At 45.9% G+C, this 21,039-nt stretch overlaps 1 protein-coding gene across 3 annotated transcripts in view; it reads left to right on the forward strand.

Annotated features, from left to right (window-relative positions):
- The window catches only part of fech (ferrochelatase), a 76,702-nt gene that overhangs the window by 8,707 nt on the left and 46,956 nt on the right, over window positions 1–21,039 (forward strand). For all 3 annotated transcript variants that reach the window (XM_072497359.1, XM_072497361.1, XM_072497360.1), the window contains exons 3-4: window positions 17,762–17,881; window positions 19,948–20,096. In XM_072497359.1, coding sequence (XP_072353460.1) covers window positions 17,762–17,881; window positions 19,948–20,096 — 269 coding nt within the window. The remainder of the gene's footprint in view (window positions 1–17,761; window positions 17,882–19,947; window positions 20,097–21,039) is intronic.

Genomic DNA, 21,039 nt, shown 5'->3' on the forward strand with positions numbered 1-21,039 from the left:
ATAGTCTTATCAGTTAGTCCCTTAATCAGAAAAGTGGTTAATAAAATGTGCAGATTAAAAAAAAAAAAACATCGTTGGGTATCTCCGAATGCTTGACTTTTGCATTTTGTGGTTTTAAAACTTTCTGGAGTTGAGTAAGGAGGGTAGACACTCTTATCGGGCACACAAAAACTGCATCTTTCTATGTTTCTCAGTTACTTAGAATCATAGTAGGCCATTTGGCCCATCAAGTCTGCACCGACCCTCCGAAATAGGCCCCTACCCAGGCCCTATCCCTGTAATCCCACCTAACATTTTAACACTAAGGAGCATAGCTAATTAACCTAACCTGCACATTTTTGGACTGTGGGAGGAAGCCGGAGCACCCAGAGGAAACCACAAAGACACTGAGAGAACGTGTAAAGTTCACGCAGGCAGTCACCGAGGTCGTTGTCGAACCTGGGACCCTGGTGCTGTGAGGCAGCAATGCTAACCACTGCTGGCCCACGTATTGGAGATTTAAAAAATAATCTTGCACTTGAACATGGTGAAACTTTTTTGTACAGACAAAGCAAAAACAAAAGCATCCCTGAAAAGATTGTTGAAGTATAAGATTGCCCATACTTGCACCAATTCAACAATTCATAGTCAACTGCTCCCCAAAAGTGCACCAGAGTTATTGTTTGATATTGCATACCTCAGGGTTGATTTGACAGTGATTTTTTTTTTTAAGGCTTTCACCTACCTGTTATTTTTTGTATGTTCGCTGTAATGGATGAAAAACAACATTAAAAATGAAAACAATTTCAGCTATATCAACCCAACAGTTGCTGTCTATATTATAATAAAGTCATTACTATAATTTATGCACAAATGTCATAGCAATTCAGCGATTAAACGCAGAAATTGGAAGTGTTGCTGCCAAGTTTGTGCAACTCTTCCATTATCCTCACAAAACCAGCAACTCCCTGCAGGTTCCTCTTTCGAATGCAGTTACTGCTGGGAAGTTCCTAAAATTGCAGGGTGGATAAAAAATAACCTTGCCCCAGAAAGTTAAGTCAAGCCAGTTCTAGTGTACATACATAGGGAATTAAATACAGGAGTAGGTCATTCAGTCCCTCGAGCCTGCTCCACCATTCAATAAGGTCATGATTGTAACTTCAATCCCACAATTCTGCCTACCTCCAATAATTTTTCACGCCTTTGTTAATCAAGAATCTATCTAGTTCTGCCTTAAGATTATTCAAAGTCTGTGCTTCCACCACCTTCTCAGGAAGGGAGTTCCAAAGACACTCAACCCTCAGAGAAACAAATCTCATCTCATCTGTTTTAAACAGACAACTGCTTATTTTTAAACAGTGACCCCTAATTCTAGATTCTTTCACAAGAGGAAATATCCTCTCTGCATCCACATTGTCAAGATCCCTCAGGGTCTTAAAGATTTTGATCAAGTTGCCTCTTGCCTTTAGTGAATACAGACCTAGCCTCCTTAATATTTCCTCATAAGACAGCCACCCATTCCTGGTATTCGTCTAATTAACCTTTTCTGAACTGCTCAGGCATTTACATCTTTCCTTAAATAAAGAGACCAATACTCCAGATGTAGTCTCACAGATGCTTTGTGCAAGTGAAGCATAACCTACCTACTTTTGGAATTGATTCCCCTCACAATTAGCAGTAATGTTCTATTAGCTTTCCTAATTGCTTGCTGTACTTGTAAACCAGCCTTTTGTGATTCATGTACTAGGGCACCCGAGTCCCTCTGCACCTCAGAGCTTTGCAATCTCTCACTACTTAGATAATCTTCTTTATTCTTCCTGCGAAAATGGACAATTTCAGATTTGCCCACATTATGCTCCATTTGCCATATTTTTGCCTAGTCATTTAACCTATCTATGTCCCTTTGTAGCCTCCTTACTTCCTCTTCACAATTTACTTTCCTACCTATCTTTGTGTCATCAGAAAATTTAGCAACCATTAGTCCCTTCTTCCAAGATATTTATTCAAAGTTTTTAAAGATAAAAATGTGCTTGTTCTTTTGGAGTCTTTCTCTTTCTCGACCCAATCTTTGCTGTTCAATTTATCTTTTGGTATCTGTCTTAAATTAGACTGGTGAATTCAGTGCCAAATTGTGTTCTAGTCATTGTTCCAGTCATTTTGCAATTCTTCAATCTAGTTAAGAATATACATAGTTGCTTGCCCCATTAACTCAGATTCCAAATGTCTGGAAGTGATGCTGACACTTCCAGCAACTTGTAGCCCAAGGTATTGCGTTTAAATGAGAAAGGGATGATTAAGCCAATTCTGGGACTTTTGGGGAAACTGGTGTGATCGACACAAAACCTTGGGTTTCAATTCTCCAGTGATGCTTATGGCAAGTAAAGGAATGGTATCTGATCAGGTCAGCACTCAACCTAACTTTTGCTGTGTAATTTCTCGCCCGCTGCCTCTTGCCAAAACAGCGACCCCCATTCCCCCACACAGATTAATGGTTTATTGATTAGCTCTTGGCTCTCTTTCTAGGATTTCACATGGAGACAAGCCATTGGCCTCCGGAAATAAGGGGAACATTTTTGAAGTTAAATTGAATATGCCAAATTACAGTTTATTAATAAAATTCTAGAACAGTCATTTTAGCTGTAGTTTTAGTAAATAAGTCCAATTTGTTGTAGACTTTTTTTTCCAACTTAAATGTTAACTATTTATTTCACAAGTAATGGGCAACAATATTGTTTGTTTTTAAGTATTGGAGTATTTAAGTTCACTGTGCTCCTATGCTCCCTTAATCTCTCCTTCCACAGATACCTCTTTGACTTTGCCATCTCATGCGGTCTTGGCACTCCCATCGTGTCTGTCACAGATAAGGCCATCTTTGATCGCTTTCTTATATAACTCTCTTACATTCCTTTCCCCGCCCAACCACCCTCCCTTCAGTGTCTGATCCTGGAAAAACTTGCATCCAATTTATTTGCAACTGCCCTTTCAAACTCTACACTGGTTCTTACCTGTCCAGTTGTATTAAATAATCAGCAGTGGATTTTCTGCTGCTCCTGCACCATTACCTCTCCTATCCCCCAATAACCTGTCTTTAACCCCCTCCTATTTCTCATCCAAATGCTACTACATGGCAACATCATTTTGAGAAAACTGGATCGGTTTCTACATATCTGTTGATGGAACACAGTTCTGTCTCACAGTTAGTGTTCATTCTAATTTATTTTTGAAGTGTGTGAGTGATTTATTTAAGCGTGAGCCGCCTTTTGTTTTGCACGGTTGTGCTTACAGGGGAACTTAAAGGGGCCACTGTGTGTGATGCCCGCGCAGCTTACTGGGAGCATTACTCGCGGTCAATTCCCTTGACTGTCTCTAAGTTGTAATATTTCTTATTTGAGGAGGAAAAATTCCTCTCACTAAATATTGGGAAGGCCAAGGCCAGTGCTTCCAGTCCTTGCCACAAACTCTGCTTCTTCGCAACCTACTCCGGCGATCTGCCCGGTTGAGGCTGAAACACATTACCAGTAACTTCTGTGTCATATTTGATGGGCTTAATGTGACATCCATCCACACATCTTCATCATCACTAAGATTGTGTATCTCCACCTCTAGTATTGCTTGACTCTGCCCCATCTCAACTTATCTGCTGCTTACATCCACATCATGCCTCTGTTAATTCCAGACTTGACTATTTCAAAGAACTCCTGACTGACCTCCCACTTTCTACTTTTTCTTAAGTTGAGGTAAACTGAAACCATTGCTGCTTCTATCATAAGAACTAGGAACAGGAGTAGGCCATCTGGCCCCTCGAGCCTGCTCCGCCATTTAATGAGATCATGACTGGTCTTTGTGGACTCAGCTCCACTCTCCGGCCCGAACACCATATCCCCGAATCCCTTTATTCTTTAGAAAGGTATCTATCTTTTTCTTAAAAACATTTAAAGAAGGAGCCTCAACTGCTTCACTGGGCAAGGAATTCCAGAGATTCACAACCCTTTGGGTGAAGAAGTTCCTCCTAAACTTGGTCTTAAATCTACTTCCCCTTATTTTGAGGCTATGCCCCCTAGTTCTGCTTTCTCCGACCAGTGGAAACAACCTGCCCGCATCTATCCTATCTATTCCCTTCATAATTTTATATGTTTCAATAAGATCCCCCCCGCATCCTTCTAAACTCCAATGAGTACAGTCCCAGTCTACTCAACCTCTCGTCATAATCTAATCCCCTCAACTCTGGGATCAACCTAGTGAATCTCCTCTGCACTCCCTCCAGTGCCAATATATCCTTTCTCAGGTAAGGAGACCAAAACTGAACACAATACTCCAGATGTGGCCTCACCAACACCCTATACAATTGCAGCATAACCTCCCTAGTCTTGAACTCCATCCCTCTAGCAATGAAAGACAAAACTCGATTAGCCTTCTTAATCACCTGTTGCACCTGCACACCAACTTTTTGCGACTCATGCACCAGCACACCCAGGTCCCTCTGCACAGCAGCATGTTTTAACATCTTACCGTTTAAATAATAATCCTCCCAAAATGGATAGCCTCACACTTGGCAACATTGAATTCCATCTGCCAGACCCTAGCCCATTCACCTAACCTACCCAAATCCTTCTGCATACTTCCGGTATCCTCTGCACTTTTTGCTTTACCACTCATCTTAGTGTCGTCTGCAAACTTTGATACATTGCACTTGGTCCCCAACTCCAAATCATCTATGTAAATTGTGAACAATTGCAGGCCTAACACTGATCCTTGAGGGACCCCACTAGTTACAGGTTGCCAACCAGAGAAACACCCATTTATCCCCACTCTCTGCTTTCTGTTAGTTAACCAATCCTCTACCCATGTTACCACTCTACCCTCAATGCCATGCATCTTTAGTTTATGCAGCAACCTTGTGTGGCACCTTGTCAAAAGCTTTCTGGAAATCCAGATATACCACATCCATTGACTCCCCGTTATCTACTGCACTGGTAACGTCCTCAAAAAATTCTACCAAATTAGTCAGACACGACCTACCCTTTGTGAACCCATGCTGCGTCTGCCCAATGGGACAATTTCCCTCCAGGTGCCCCGCTATTTCCTCCTTAATGATAGATTCCAGCATTTTCCCTACAACCGAAGCTAAGCTTACTGGCCTATAATTACCTGCTTTCTGCCGACCTCCTTTTTTAAACAGTGGTGTCACGTTTGCTACTTTCCAATCCTCTGGGACCACCCCAGTCTAGTGAATTTTGATAAATTATCACTAGTGCGTTTACAATTTCCCTAGCCATCTCTTTTAACACTCTGGGATGCATCCCATCAGGGCCAGGAGACTTGTCTACCTTTAGCCCCATTAGCTTGCCCAATACTGCCTCCTTAGTGATTACAATCATCTCAAGGTCCTCACCTATCATATCTTTATTTCCATCAGTCACTGGCATGTTATTTGTGTCTTCCACTGTGAAGACTGACCCAAAAAACCTGTTCAGCTCCTCAGCCATTTCCCCGTCTCCTATTATTACATCTCCCTTCTCATCTTCCAAAGGACCAAAATTTACCTTAGCCACTCTTTTTTGTCTTATATATTTGTAGAAGCTTTTACTATCTGCTTTTATGTTCTGAGCCAGTTTACTTTCATAGTCTACCTTACTCTTCTTTATAGCTTTTTTAGTAGCTTTCTGTTGTCCCCTAAAGACTTCCCAGTCCTCTAGTCTCCCACTAATTTTTGCCACTTTGTATGTTTTTTCCTTCAATTTGATACTCTCCCTCACCTCCTTAGATATCCACGGTCGATTTTTCCCTTTTCTACCGTCTTTTTTTTGTCGGTATGAACCTTTTCTGAACACTGAAAGATCGCTCGGAAGGTTCTCCACTGTTCCTCAACTGCTTCACCATGAAGTCTTTGCTCCAACTGTATTTTAAATTCCATCATATTGTGGTCGCTCCTTCCAAGAGGATCCCGAACTATGAAATCATTAATCAATCCTGCCTCATTACACAGGACCAGATCTAGGACCGCATGTTCCCTTGTAGGTTCCATTACATACTGTTCCAGGAAATTATCCCGGACACATTCTATAAACTCCTCCTCAAGGCTGCCTTTACCAACCTGGTTAAACCAATCGACATGTAGATTAAAATCCCCCATGATAACCGCTGTATCATTTCTACATGCATCCGTTATTTCTTTGCTTATTGCCTGCCCTACCATCCTGTTACTATTTGGTGGCCTATAGACTACTCCTATCAGTGACCTTTTCGCCTTACTATTCCTGATTTCCACCCAAATTGATTCAACCTTGTCCTCCATAGCACCAATATCATCCCTTACTAATGCCCGGATGCCATCCTTAAACAACAAAGCTACACCACCGCCCTTACCGTCCATTCTATCCTTTCGTTTAGTTTGATACCCTTGGATATTTAACTCCCAGTCATGACCATCCTTTAACCATGTTTCAGTAATGGCCACTAAATCATAGTCATTCACGATGATTTGCGCCATCAACTCATTCACCTTATTCCGTATACTACGAGCATTCAGGTAAAGTACACTTATGCTGTTTTTTATGTCTTTGTTATGAATCCTAACACCTTGATCAGTAACTTTTCGCAAATTATTTTTCCTCTTACCCTTTCTCCTAATTTTCCTTGTCTTTGAACCCATATCTCTACATAATAACCTGTCACGTAACCTGCTGCCTTGCTCTCCATTAACCATTATACTGTCCATAGCTTTACCTTTCCCTTCCCCCCAACTTGCTAGTTTAAAGTCCTTGTGACCAACCTATTTATCCTATTCGTTAGAACACTGGTCCCAGAATGGTTCAGGTGAAGACCGTCCCAATGGTACAGGTCCCTCCTGCCCCAGTACTGACGGCAATGCCCCATGAAATGGAATCCCTCTTTCCCGCACCACTCCTTTAGCCACGTGTTAACTTCCCTAATTTTCTCAACCCTATGCCAATTGGCACGCGGCTCGGGTAGTAATCCAGAGATTATAACCCTGGAGGACCTGTTCTTTAATTTAGTCCCTAGTGTTTGATAATCCCCAAACAGGTCCTCTTTCCTACTCTTACCTATGTTGTTAGTCCCAACGTGGACCACAACAACTGGATCCTCCCCCTCTCTCTCCAAAATCCTTTCAAGCCGATCAGAGATGTCCCTCACCCTGGCACCGGGCAGGCAACATACCATGCGGGACTCACGATCTGGCTTACAAACGATGCCATCAATCCCCCTAATTATAGAATCCCCTACAACTACCACTTGTCTTTTTGCTCCCCCCTCTTGAATGGCTTCCTGTACCACGGTGCAGAAGTCAGTCAACGCACCCTCCCTACAGCCCTCTTCCTCATCCACACAGGGAGCAAGTACCTCATACCTGTTGGACAAGGGCTGAGGCTCCTCAACTCCTAAACTCAGAATCCCCCTATCTGCCTCCCTTGCAGTCACACCACTCTGTCCCTGACCACTGTCCGAATTATCAGTACTTATTCTACCGGGTGTGACTGCCTCCTGAAACAAAGCGTCCAGGTAATTTTCCCCCTCCCTGATGTGCCGCAATGTGTGCAGCTCGGTCTCCAGCTCATCAATTCTGAGCCGAAGCTCCTCGAGCAGCCAACACTTGCTGCAGATGTGGTCACTGACGGTCTCAATGGGATCCACCAGTTCCATCATCATACAGCAACAGCACATCACCTGTCCAGCCATATTCAACTAGTTAATTAATTTAAATACATTTAAAAAAATGTTTTTTATAGAACCTCAAGGATAAACCCAAACACCAACAAAAACACAGCCCTCTCTCGCCACTCACCCGAACTCAGTCACTCACCTAAACTCAGATGCACTCTCTTCCAATCAGCACTCATCTAAACCCAGATGCACTCTGTTCCAATCAGCACTCACCTAAACTCAGATGCACTCTGTTCCAATCAGCACTCATCTAAACTCAGATGCACTCTGTTCCAATCAGCACTCACCTAAACTCAGATGCACTCTGTTCTAATCAGCACTCAGTGTCTAAAGGCACTCCTGCCACACCTTTTGTACCCTGCCTGATTTCCAATGAGCCAATAGGCCTGCTCCAGGAAGTGAAGTCTCCAATTGCCACTCGACCTGCAAACAATCACTTTTAAATATGCACTCACCTCTCCCAGCAACCCTGCAATCCTAGCTCACACCAAGAGCCATTCACCCATTACCCCAGCGCTCGATAATCTGCATTGGCTCCTGATTAAGCAACATTTTAATTTCAAGATTCTCATCCTTGTTTTTCAGATCTCTCCTTGGTCTCCCCCTCCTGATCTCTCTCTCTCTAACCTCCTCCAAATTCTCCCAAGGTACATGCCCTCCATAAATTCTAGCCTCTCAAGCAACTCTGATTTCAGTTGCCCCATCATGACTGATTGTGCCTTCAGTTGCCAAGGCTCTAAGCTCTGGAATTTCCTCTCTCCAGCTTTCCACCGTTCCACCTACCTCCTTTTCATTTTTAAGACCTGCCTTATAACTTACCTTTGGTGATCTGCCCAAATATCTCCTTATGTGACTCTGTGAAATTTTGTTTATAGCGCTCTATGAAGCACCTTGGAATGTTTTACTAAGTAAAAGGCACTAGTTAAAGGTTAAAAGATGAACTGTGAAGGCATATTGACATGGTGGCCTTACAGATGCCTGACTCTGGTAGAAGCTCAAAGTTCTAAATTATGTTCAATAGGTCTCTGGTGAACAGTTATTGAAATGTATGTGTCTTATGCCAGAGCACCTCCAGTGAGTTATTGTTTTTTATTGTTACTGTAGCAAAGCTATAAAGGAATGTGGAGCCTTGCTGCTCTTGGCCTGAGGTGATAGGCATTGGCTGTACTGCTCTTACAGTTGAAAGGGAGGGAAATTTATGAGTTGCGTTAAAATTCCCTCTGTCCATTGTATTGTATTTCACTGACAATACCTTGCACAGCACACATGTACAGAAGAAAATAATTTATGGACTGTAATTTGTAATGTGGCTTATAAGGCATTATGTTATATAGTGATCATCAGTATATTGGGGTTCTGTCAAATCATTGTTTTTTTGAATTTGTGGAAGCTAAACTGTTTAATGCTCCATTTTACGTAGCATTGCAATTTCTTCTCATCTTCAGTTTTACAAATAGACTTGCCAGCAGGGTTGAAGCCCATGTAATAAAAGGGACACTGGCAGGATGCATACAAAGATAAGTGGCAGGAAACCAGTGAACAGTTGTTTTTTCAGACTGGACAAAAATATGCAGTGGTGTTCCTCAGGGGTTAGTACTGGGACCATTGCTCGTCGTGATATATGTGAGTGAATTAGACTTGTGTGTCGAGGGCACAATTTAAGACATTGCAAATGACAAAGCTTGAAAGTATTGTGAATTATGAGGAGGATAATGATCAAACTCAAAAGGCTGAGGGAGTGGTTGCACATGTGGCAGATTAAATTTAATGCAGGGGAGTGTGAAGTAATACACTTTTCCTTTGCAGGGTGAATAAGGTGAGGGAATATGAAATAAAGGATACAATTTTTAAACTGGCTCGGGGGCAGTGAGACCTTGGGGTGTTTGTGCTCAAATCATTGAAGGAGCATGGTAGGCTGAGAAAGTAGTTGAAAGGGAATATTGAATCCTTGTCTTTACAAATAGAGGCATAGGGCGCGATTATCCAAAAAAACTTCTAAGTTAATTTGTGGTGCGTTTTTGAGGGAGTTTCCCGCCGGCTCTGCTTTTTAAAAAAAAAAAAATGTATTTTATTACAATCATGTATCAAAGTAGGTTACAGCCAATAAACACCCGGGAAACATACTTCCCAACAATCAGCTATACAGACCATACAGATTTTTCCCGTTTTTCACCCCCACCACCCTGCGAGGAACAGCTCCTCAAACACGGTCACAACCATCTCCCACCTTTTCTCAAACTCCCCTGCTGAGCCCCTTAACTCATACTTTATCTTCTCCAACTGCAGGAAGTCGTACAGGTCACCCAACCATGCAGCTACCCCCAGTGGCGATGCTGACCGCCACTCCAGCAAAATTTGCCGCCATGCAATCAGAGAGGCGAAGGCCACGATATCGGCCTTCCACCTCTCCATTAGCTCCGGCTTCTCTGAAACTCCAAATATTGCCACCAAATGGTCCAGGTCCTCCACCTCCTCCACTACCCTGGCTAAGACCGCGGACACTCCTGCCCAGAATCTTCCCAATTTTTTGCAACCCCAAAACATGTGCGTGTGATTTGCTGGCCCCCGCCCACACCTCTCACACTCATCTGCTACCACCTGAAAGAACCCACTCATTCTCGCCCGAGTCATAAGCATCCCGTGCACCACCTTAAACTGTATCAGGCTCATCCTTGCACAGGAGGAGGTCCCGTTTACTCTTCACAGTGCCTCGATCCATACTCTCCAATTGATCTCCCCTCCAAACTCCGCTTCCCATTTCTCCTTGATCTTTTCCGTCGGCTCTCCTGGTGAGTTCCCCACCGCTGTTCAATGACACTTAGTCACATTTTTGGGCCCTGGAGAATTTCTCACAGATTTAGCCCACACTTAGAATTTTTTTTTGCACTGGGGAGCTGAACTCCGAGATTGGGCCGCCATTTTGAAAGGGCACCCCGATCTCTAAGTGAGCTTGTGGGTCCCCCACATCCCCCACCCATGGGCAATGTCACCCCCCACAAAGATTGACACTACACCCCCCCCCCCCCCCCCAAGTGAGAATGCTCCACTATGTGCCCTTGGGGGACCCCCTCTTTAGGCACCCCTCCCCAAGCCCTCTTACAGCACCCCGTTCTTTCCAGGACCCCCACTGATCACCACTCCCAGAGGCCCCTACTTCCCTTCCCTGCACTCTCCCACTCTTCAACCCCCCCCCCCCCCCCCCCACCCAACCCTCATTTCATGGGCATGGCCCTATTGGCCCCTTACCCCTGGCAGTGCCACCCTAACAAGAGCATCCTTGCACTGGCAACCTGCCATCTGGGCAGTACTCCTGCCAGCTTGACAGTACCACCTGGGCAATTTGGCAGTGCCAGGGTGGCAGTGCCAAGGTGCCAGCTTTCCAGCGGGAGGGCCAGGGAGCCACCCTGCACTTACCCTGACCACCCAGGGGTCTCTGATGGCCCGGTGGACTCTTGCACGTGCCTGCCGCCTGGTCCACGCTGGGCCAGCACTGACCAGCGTCTGGCTTCAGCCTCACTGGGTAGGCCAGAGAATCGAGTGAGGCCGATGGATCCTGGCAGGTTGGTCGTAAGTAGGTTTAAGACACAGTTCTGTGAGCGTCATCGGACCCGCCTATGTCAAGCGGAGTTCCGACTCCAACGCCTCGCGGAACTTCAGAGAATCTCGTGAAGCGTGAAGTCTGTCGGGAGGTCCACTCGAGGGCTGGCCTGAGATTCTGCGGCCGCGTTGTGCTCTCGCTTGAGCACAACACAGCAAGAGCATTGCGCCCATAGAGTACAAAGCAAGAACGATATGAAGAACTGGTGAAATACTGGTTCTATCTCTTTTTTTAAAAATATATTTTATTGAAAATTTTTGGCCAACCATCACAGTACATTGTGTATCCTTTACACAGTAATATCACTATATAAATAACAATGGCCAGTTTTATAAACAAGAAATAAATAATATACAAACAAAAACAAAACTAAATGGCAACTGCCTTGTCCCAGATAAATATTCTCCAAAAATATGTTTTAACCGTCCAATATACAATTATCTATAACAACAACCTATACATCATATACTTATATACTAACATCCCTGAGAATCCCTCTGGTTCCTCCCCCCCCCTCCCTTCCCCCCCCCCCCCCCCCCCGGGTTGCTGCTGCTGTCTTCTTCTTTTCCATTCCCTCTATCTTTCTGTGAGGTATTCGACCAACGGTTGCCACCGCCTGGTGAACCCTTGAGCCGATCCCCTTAGGACGAACTTAATCCGTTCCAGCTTTATAAACCCTGCCATGTCATTTATCCAGGTCTCCACACCCGGGGGCTTGGCTTCCTTCCACATCAACAGTATCCTGCGCCGGGCTACTAGGGACGCAAAGGCCAAAAATCAGCCTCTTTCGCCTCCTGCACTCCCGGCTCTTCTGCAACCCCGAATATAGCCAACCCCCAGCTTGGTTCGACCTGGACCCCCACCACCTTCGAAAGTACCTTTGTCACCCCCACCCAAAACCCCTGTAGTGCCGGACATGACCAGAACATGTGGGTGTGATTCGTTGGGCTTCTCGAGCATCTCGCACACCTATCCTCTACTCCAAAAAATTTACTGAGCCGTGCTCCAGTCATATGCGCCCTGTGTAACACCTTAAATTGTATCAGGCTTAGCCTGGCACACGAGGACGATGAGTTTACCCTACTTAGGGCATCAGCCCACAGCCCCTCCTCAATCTCCTCCCCCAGCTCTTTTTCCAATTTCCCTTTCAGCTCATCTACCATAATCTCCCCCTCGTCCCTCATTTCCCTATATATGTCTGATACCTTACCGTCCCCCACCCATGTCTTTGAGATCACTCTATCCTGCACCTCCTGCGTCGGGAGCTGCGGGAATTCCCTCACCTGTTGCCTCGCAAAAGCCCTCAGTTGCATATACCGGAATGCATTCCCTTGGGGCAACCCATATTTTTCGGCCAGCGCTCCCAGACTTGCAAACGTCCCATCTACAAACAGATCTCTCAATTGTGTTACTCCTGCTCTTTGCCATGTTCCAAATCCCCCATCCATTCTCTCCGGAGCAAACCTATGAATATTTCTTATCGGGGACCACACCGAGGCTCCCGTCTTTCCCCTATGCCGTCTCCATTGCCCCCAAATTTTCAGAGTAGCCACCACCACCGGGCTTGTGGTGTATTTATTCGGTGAGAACGGCAACGGCGCCGTCACCATGGCTTGTAGGCAAGTCCCCCTACAGGACGCCTTCTCCAATCTCTTCCACGCCGCTCCCTCCTCTTCTCCCATCCACTTACATACCATTGAGATGTTGGCGGCCCAGTAGTACTCACTCAGGCTCAGTAGCGCCAGCCCCCCCCCCCCTATCCCTACTACGCTGCAAAAATCCCTTCCTCACTCTCGGGGTCTTCCCGGCCCACACAAAACTCATGATACTCTTCTCAATCCTTTTGAAAAAAGCCTTCGTGATCACCACCGGGAGGCACTGAAACACAAAGAGGAATCTCGGGAGGACCACCATTTTAACCGCTTGTACCCTCCCTGCCAGTGACAGGGATACCATGTCCCATCTCTTGAAGTCCTCCTCCATCTGTTCCACCAACCGCGTTAAGTTTAACCTATGCAATGTACCCCAATTCTTGGCTATCTGGATCCCCAAGTAGCGAAAGTCCCTTGTTACCTTCCTCAGCGGTAAGTCCTCTATTTCTCTGCTCTGCTCTGGATGCACCACAAACAGCTCACTTTTCCCCATGTTCAGTTTATATCCTGAAAATTCTCCAAACTCCCCAAGTATCCGCATTATCTCTGGCATCCCCTCCGCCGGCTCCGCCACATACACCAATAAATCGTCCGCGTAAAGAGATACCCGGTGTTCCTCTCCTCCCCTGAGTACTCCCCTCCACTTCCTGGAACCCCTCAATGCTATTGCCAGGGGCTCAATCGCCAGTGCAAATAATAATGGGGACAGAGGACATCCCTGCCTCGTCCCTCTATGGAGCCGAAAATACGCAGACCCCCGTCCATTCGTGACCACGCTCGCCATCGGGGCCCTATACAGCAACTGTACCCATCTAATATACTCATCTCCAAAGCCAAATCTCCTCAACACCTCCCACAAATAATCCCACTCCACTCTATCAAATGCTTTCTCGGCATCCATCGCCACCACTATCTCCGCTTCCCCCTCTGGTGGCATCATCATTACCCCTAGCAGCCTCCGTATATTCGTATTCAGCTGTCTCCCCTTCACAAACCCAGTTTGGTCCTCATGGACTACCCCCGGGACACAATCCTCTATCCTCATTGCCATTACCTTGGCCAGAATCTTGGCGTCTACATTTAGGAGGGAAATAGGTCTATAGGACCCGCATTGCAGCGGGTCTTTTTCCTTCTTTAGGAGAAGCGATATCATTGCCTCCGACATAGTCGGGGGCAGCTGTCCCCTTTCCTTCGCCTCATTAAAGGTTCTCCTCAGTATCGGGGCAAGCAAGTCCACATATTTCCTATAAAATTCGACTGGAAATCCATCCGGTCCCGGAGCCTTCCCCGCCTGCATACTCCTAATTCCTTTCACTACTTCCTCTATCTCGATCTGTGCTCCCAGTCCCACCCTCTCCTGCTCCTCCACCTTAGGAAATTCCAGCCGGTCCAGGAAGCACATCATTCTCTCCTTCCCATCCGGGGGCTGAGCTTCGTATAATCTTTTATAGAATGCCTTGAACACTCCATTCACTCTCTCCGCTCCCCGCTCTATCTCTCCTTCCTCATCCCCCACTCCCCCTATTTCCCTCGCTGCTCCCCTTTTCCTCAATTGATGGGCCAGCAACCTGCTCGCCTTCTCCCCATACTCATACTGTACACCCAGTGCCTTCCTCCACTGTGCTTCTGCAGTACCCGTTGTCAGCAAGTCAAATTCTACGTGTAACCTTTGCCTTTCCCTGTACAGTCCCTCCTCCGGTGCCTCCGCATATTGCCTGTCCACCCTCAGAAGTTCTTGCAGCAACCGCTCCCGTTCCCTACTCTCCTGCTTTCCTTTATGTGCCCTTATTGATATCAGCTCCCCTCTAACCACTGCCTTCAGCGCCTCCCAGACCACTCCCACCTGGACCTCCCCGTTATCATTGAGTTCCAAGTATTTTTCAATGCACCCCCTCACCCTTAGACACACCCCTTCATTTGCCATTAGTCCCATGTCCATTCTCCAGGGTGGACGCCCTTCTGTTTCCTCCCCAATCTCCAAGTCTACCCAATGTGGAGCGTGATCCGAAATGGCTATAGCCGTATACTCCGTCCCCCTCACCTTCGGGATCAACGCCCTTCCCAAGACAAAAAAGTCTATTCGCGAATAAACTTTGTGGACATGGGAGAAAAACGAAAACTCCTTACTCCTAGGTCTGCTAAATCTCCACGGGTCTACACCTCCCATCTGCTCCATAAAGTCTTTAAGCACCTTGGCTACAGCCGGCCTCCTTCCAGTCCTGGATCTCGACCTGTCCAGCCCTGGCTCCAGCACCGTATTAAAATCTCCCCCCATTACCAACTTTCCCACCTCTAGGTCCGGGATGCATCCTAGCATGTGCCTCATAAAATTGGCATCATCCCAGTTCGGGGCATATACGTTTACCAAGACCACCGCCTCCCCCTGTAATTTACCACTCACCATCACGTATCTGCCCCCGCTATCCGCCACTATGGTCTTTGCCTCAAACATAACCCGCTTCCCCACTAGTATTGCCACCCCCCTGTTTTTCGCATCTAGCCCCGAATGAAACACCTGCCCCACCCATCCTTTGCATAGTCTAACCTGGTCTATAAGTTTCAAGTGCGTCTCTTGTAACATAACCACGTCTGCCTTAAGTTTCTTAAGGTGTGCAAGTACTCGTGCCCTCTTTATCGGCCCGTTCAGCCCTCTCACATTCCACGTGATCAACCGGGTTGGGGGGCTTTTTCCCCCCCCCCCCTTGTCGATTAGCCATCCCCTTTTTCCAGCTCCTCACCCGGTTCCCACGCAGCTGTGTCCCCCCCAGGCGGCGCCCCCCCCGCCCACCCCACCCCATTCCGGCTCCCCCCTCTCCCCAGCAGCAGCAACCCAGTAACTCCCCCCCCCCCCCCCCCCTAGATCCCCCACTAGCGTAGTTACACCCCCCATGTTGCTCCCAGAAGTCAGCAAACTCTGGCCGACCTCGGCTTCCCCCGTGACCTCGGCTCGCACCGTGCGACGCCCCCTCCTTCCTGCTTCCCTATTCCCGCCATGATTATCATAGCGCGGGAACAAAGCCCGCGCTTCCCTTTTGGCCCCGCCCCCCCATGGTCAACGCCCCATCTCCTCCACTTCCCTTCCTCCCTCCACCACCACCTGTGGAAGAGAGAAAGGTTACCGCATCGCAGGATTAATAACATAAGACTCATCTTTCCCCCCCCTTTTTCCCCCCCTCTTCGCCCCCCATACTCGCCCCACCACTTTGTTTCAAACGTTCTTTTTTAGTAACCCGCTTATTCCGTTTTTTCTTCCACAATAAAAGTCCACGCCTCATCCGCCGTCTCAAAGTAGTGGTGCCTCCTTTGATATGTGACCCACAGTCTTGCCGGTTGTAGCATTCCAAATTTTATCTTCTTTTTGTGAAGCACCGCCTTGGCCCGATTAAAGCTCGCCCTCCTTCTCGCCACCTCCGCACTCCAGTCTTGATATACGCGTATCACTGCGTTCTCCCACCTACTGCTCCGAGTTTTCTTTGCCCATCTAAGGACCATCTATTTGTCCTTGAAACGGAGGAATCTCACCACTATGGTTCTATGAATTTCTCCTGCTCTCGGTCCTCGCGCCATCACTCGGCATGCTCCCTCCACCTCCAGCGGACCCGCCGGGGCCTCCGCTCCCATTAACGAGGGAAGCATCGTGTTCACATATGCCCCGACGTCTGCTCCTTCTACACCTTCAGGAAGACCAAGAATCCTTAAATTATTCCTCCTCGCATTATTCTCCAGCACCTCCAATCTTTCCACACATCGTTTATGGTGTGCCTCGTGCATCTCCGTCTTCACCACCAGGCCCTGTATATCGTCCTCGTTCTCGGCAGCCTTTGCCTTCACGACCCGAAGCTCCCGCTCCTGGGTCTTTTGCTCATCCTTTAGCCCTTCGATCGCCTGTAATATCGGGGCCAACAGCTCCTTCTTCATCTCCTTTTTAAGCTCTTCCACGCAGCGTTTCAAAAACTCGTGTTGTTCAGGGCCCCATATTAAACTGCCACCTTCCGATGCCATCTTGGTTTTTGCTTGCCTTCCTTGCCGCTGCTCTAAAGGATCCACCGCAATCCGGCCACTTTCCTCTCCTTTTTCCATCCGTATCCAGGGGGGATTCTCTTCTGGTTTACCGCACAGTGCTTTTAGCCGTTAAAATTGCCGTTGGGGCTCTTATTAAGAGCCCAAAAGTCCGTTCCACCGGGAGCTGCCGAAACGTGCGACTCAGCTGGTCATCGCCGCACCCGGAAGTCTACTGGTTCTATCTCAACTGGAATATAGTGTTCAATCCTGGGCACTGCACTTAGGACGTCTGTGAAGGTATTAGAAAAGGTGCAGAAAAGATTTGCAAGAATGGTTTCAGGATGAGGGACTCCAGTTCCATAGATAGATTGGATAAGCTGGGGCTGTTCTCCTTGGAGAAGAGAAGGTTGAGAAAAGACTTGACAGAGGTGTTGGAAATTATGATGGATCTGGGAACAGTGGATTTTGAGAATCTATTACCATTGGCAGAAGGATAGAGCACCCAAGAACACAGATTTAAGACGATCGCCATTTGACAATGTGAAGAATAACTTTTTTTATACAGTGAGTGGTTAGGGTCTGGAATGCACTGCCTTTAAGGGTGGCGGACACGGATTCAATTGTGGCATTCAAAAGGAAATTGGATAAGCATTTCAAGGGTAAGGATTTAAGGGAAAGAGACCGGAGAGTTGGACTCGCTAAGTTGTCCTTGCAGGGAGCTGACAGGTTTGACAGGCTGAATGGATTCTTTCTGTGCTGTAACAATTTTGCAATTATGCTTTTGAAGAAATTGCTCAGTATGTGTCCCTATTCTAAACACTTCTTCTTTGTCCTCCCATTTGATCAGGAAACCCAAGACCGGCATCCTCATGTTAAACATGGGAGGACCTGAAACTTTAGATGATGTTCATGATTTCCTACTTCGGCTTTTCACAGATAAAGATCTTATTCCACTTCCAGTTCAAAGGTAAACTCTATAGTAGCTGAATTCTGTTTGTTTTAAAGTGATCAGTTGGAACAGCAGAAGCTGCTTTTAAAGCATAGTGTGCTTCATATAAAATTATCGGATTCTTATTAAATAGATTAGATTAATTCCTACAATTATATAAACATGTATATTGGTATTGATTGCAACTTTTAATCATAATTCAGATATTTTCTCTTAGTATGCTATTCCGGGGTAGCCTGTTCATCATCGTTTTTCTCTGATTGTTTGTTCCCTGTCGCTTTCTGTCAACTTTTTTCTTCAGCCACCTAATCATCCTTGGCTCTGCATGCCGCCTGTTGCTTTCCTTCGCTCAAGAGAGTTGTGAATCTTTGGAATTCTCTACCCTGAAGGCATTGGAAGCTCAGTCATTGAGTATGTTAGAGATTGGCAGATTTCTAAATACCAATGGCGTAAAGAATATATGGATATGGTGATCCTGAGGGTGTGGAAACAATGTTTCCTATTGTGGGAGAATCTAGAACTAGGGACTACTATTTAAAAATAAGAGGTCACCCACTTAATAATAATCTTTATTAGTGTCACAAGTAGGCTTACATTAACACTGCAATGAAGTTACTGTGAAATCCCCTAGTCGCCACACTCTGGTGTCTGTTCCGGTACACAGAGGGAGAATTCGGAATGTCCAATTCACTTAATGCCGAAGACAGAGATGAGGATAATTATTTTCTGAGGATAGTGAGTCTTTGGAATTCCCTTCCTCCAAAGGCAGTGGAAGCAGAGTCTTTGAATATTTTTAAGGCAGTGGTAGATACATTATTGATAAACAAGGGGGTAAAGGGTTACTGGTGGGGGGGGGGGGGGGGGGGGGGGGGGGCTCGAGGTTACAGTCAGATCAGCCATCTTCTTATTGAATGGCGGAGTATGTTCGAGGGGCTGAATGGCCTATTTTTGGTTTGAATTTGTATGTCAGCACCTCTTTGGTCTAAGTTATAATCCCTCCAAGTTTAGTTGAGATTGACCCAAAGTTCTTGCAGTAGTGTGTATATCGGAACATGGGAGCTGGGAGAAGGAAAAGGCTATTCTGCCCTTCAAACTTGCTCTGCCATTCAATAAGGTCATGGCAAATCTGATTGTGGACTCTATTGCACTTTCCTGACTCCATTGTCAGCCAAGAATCTTATCTAACGCAGTGGGTTAGCCCTGCTGCCTCACGGCGCCGAAGTCCCAGGTTCGATCCCGGCTCTGGATCACTGTCCGTGTGGAGTTTGCACATTCTCCCCTTATTTGCGTGGGTTTCGCCCCCACAACCCAAAGATGTGCAGGGTAGGGGGATTGGCCACGCTAAATTGCTCCTTAATTGGAAAAAATGAATTGGGTACCCTAAATTTTTTTTTTTTTAAAGAATCTTACCTAACTAAGTCTAGAATAAATTCAGTGACCCAGCCGACACTGCTTTGCGGAGAAGAGAATGCCACAGCCTAACAACCCTTTGAGAGAAAGCAATTCTCCTGATCTCCATCATAAAAGGAAGACATCTTATTCTTAAACTGTCTCCCCTCATTCTAGTCTCCCCCACAAGAGGAATTATCTTCCCAGTACCCACCCTATCAAGTCTGGTTGGGATCTTATATGTTTCAATATGATCTCCTCTCATTCTTCTAAGCTCCAATGAATAAAGGCCCTCCATGTCCAACCTTGTTTCATAAGGTAGGCCCTTCATTTCAGAATGAGCTGTCTGAAGTTTCTGTGAACTGTTTCTAATGTAATTATATCCTTTTTAAAATAAAGAGACCAAAACTCTACACTATACTCCAGATCTGATTTAATGAAGGCCTGTAACAACTGCAGCAAAGCTTTCCTACTTTTATATTTTATTCCCTTTGCAGTAAACACCAAAATTCCATTTGCTTCCTAATCAGTTGCTGTACCTGTATACTCCAATCATCATGTAACTTTGTTGATGGTGAATAAGCAGTAGGGACACATGCCCAGTATTTGCTTTTATACTTTAAGAGCAAGATCCTGCAAGAGGCAATAGTGAGGAAGGAAAACAGCAACTTAATTTCTGGGATTATTTTTTTCAGCAAACTTGCTCCTTTTATTGCAAAGCGCCGTACTCCAAAGATCAGGGAACAATACCACAGAATTGGTGGAGGGTCTCCGATTAAAATGTGGACTGCCAAGCAAGGAGATGGCATGGTGAAACTGCTTGATGACTTATCTCCAGAGACGGGTATTGCTTCAGTTTATAACGTTTCACCAGCAGAAGATTATTTGTATAATACACCAATACATTGAATGTGTCTTCAATTTTAATGTATCCAGCAAACAAGGTTGTGTATTGCAGGTATTTGTTAAGAGTACCTGTTTTCTGTCATAAATACTGTTTGACATTTTAATTGCACCCCAGAAAATGGACTTGAATAAGCAAAAGTCATAAAGGACCTGTGACATTTTTTTTGTCTCATTATCTTCAGAGCTTTAAAAATTTCATCAATTTGGTAGCTCCCACTACACCATATAAGAACATAAGTAGGAGTGGAGCACATGGCCCTTTTGAGCATGCTGTGCCATTCAGTACGAGGCTGGCATTCTGCCTCAGCGCCACTTTTCTCGCCAATTTGCCAAAACTCTTCCCAGGGAGACGAAAATTCTATTTCAACCTTCGATATATTAAACAATGGAGCATCTACAACCCTCTTGGCTGGAGAATTCCAGTGGTTCACAGTCCTCTGAATGAAGAACTTCCTCCTCATCTTGGTCCTAAATGAACAACCCCTTATCATGAGTCTGTAATCCCATGTTGTAAATTCCTGGGAAACAACCTCTGTGCCTAACCTGTCAAGCCCCTTCAGAATATTGCATGTTTCAATGGGATCTTAACTCCAGAGAGCAAAGCCTAATTTACCCAACCCATGGGACAACCCTCCCTACTCAGGAATCAATTTAGTTAACCAATCCTTCCTTGAATACAGAGACCAACAGCATACAGTATTCCACAAAAACTCTTTATAATTGTACTGGACTTCTTTCTTCTTGTACTCCGATCCCCCTTTGCATTAAAGGCACACATGCAGTTGCCTTCCTAGTTCTTTGCTGGATCAGCAGGCTAACGTTCTTTGTCCCTTGAACAAGTACACTATAATCCTTCTGAAACTTTACTGCTTTTCTACTCT

The sequence above is a fragment of the Scyliorhinus torazame genome, chromosome 3, assembly GCF_047496885.1.
Source record: "Scyliorhinus torazame isolate Kashiwa2021f chromosome 3, sScyTor2.1, whole genome shotgun sequence".
NCBI lineage: Eukaryota > Metazoa > Chordata > Chondrichthyes > Carcharhiniformes > Scyliorhinidae > Scyliorhinus > Scyliorhinus torazame.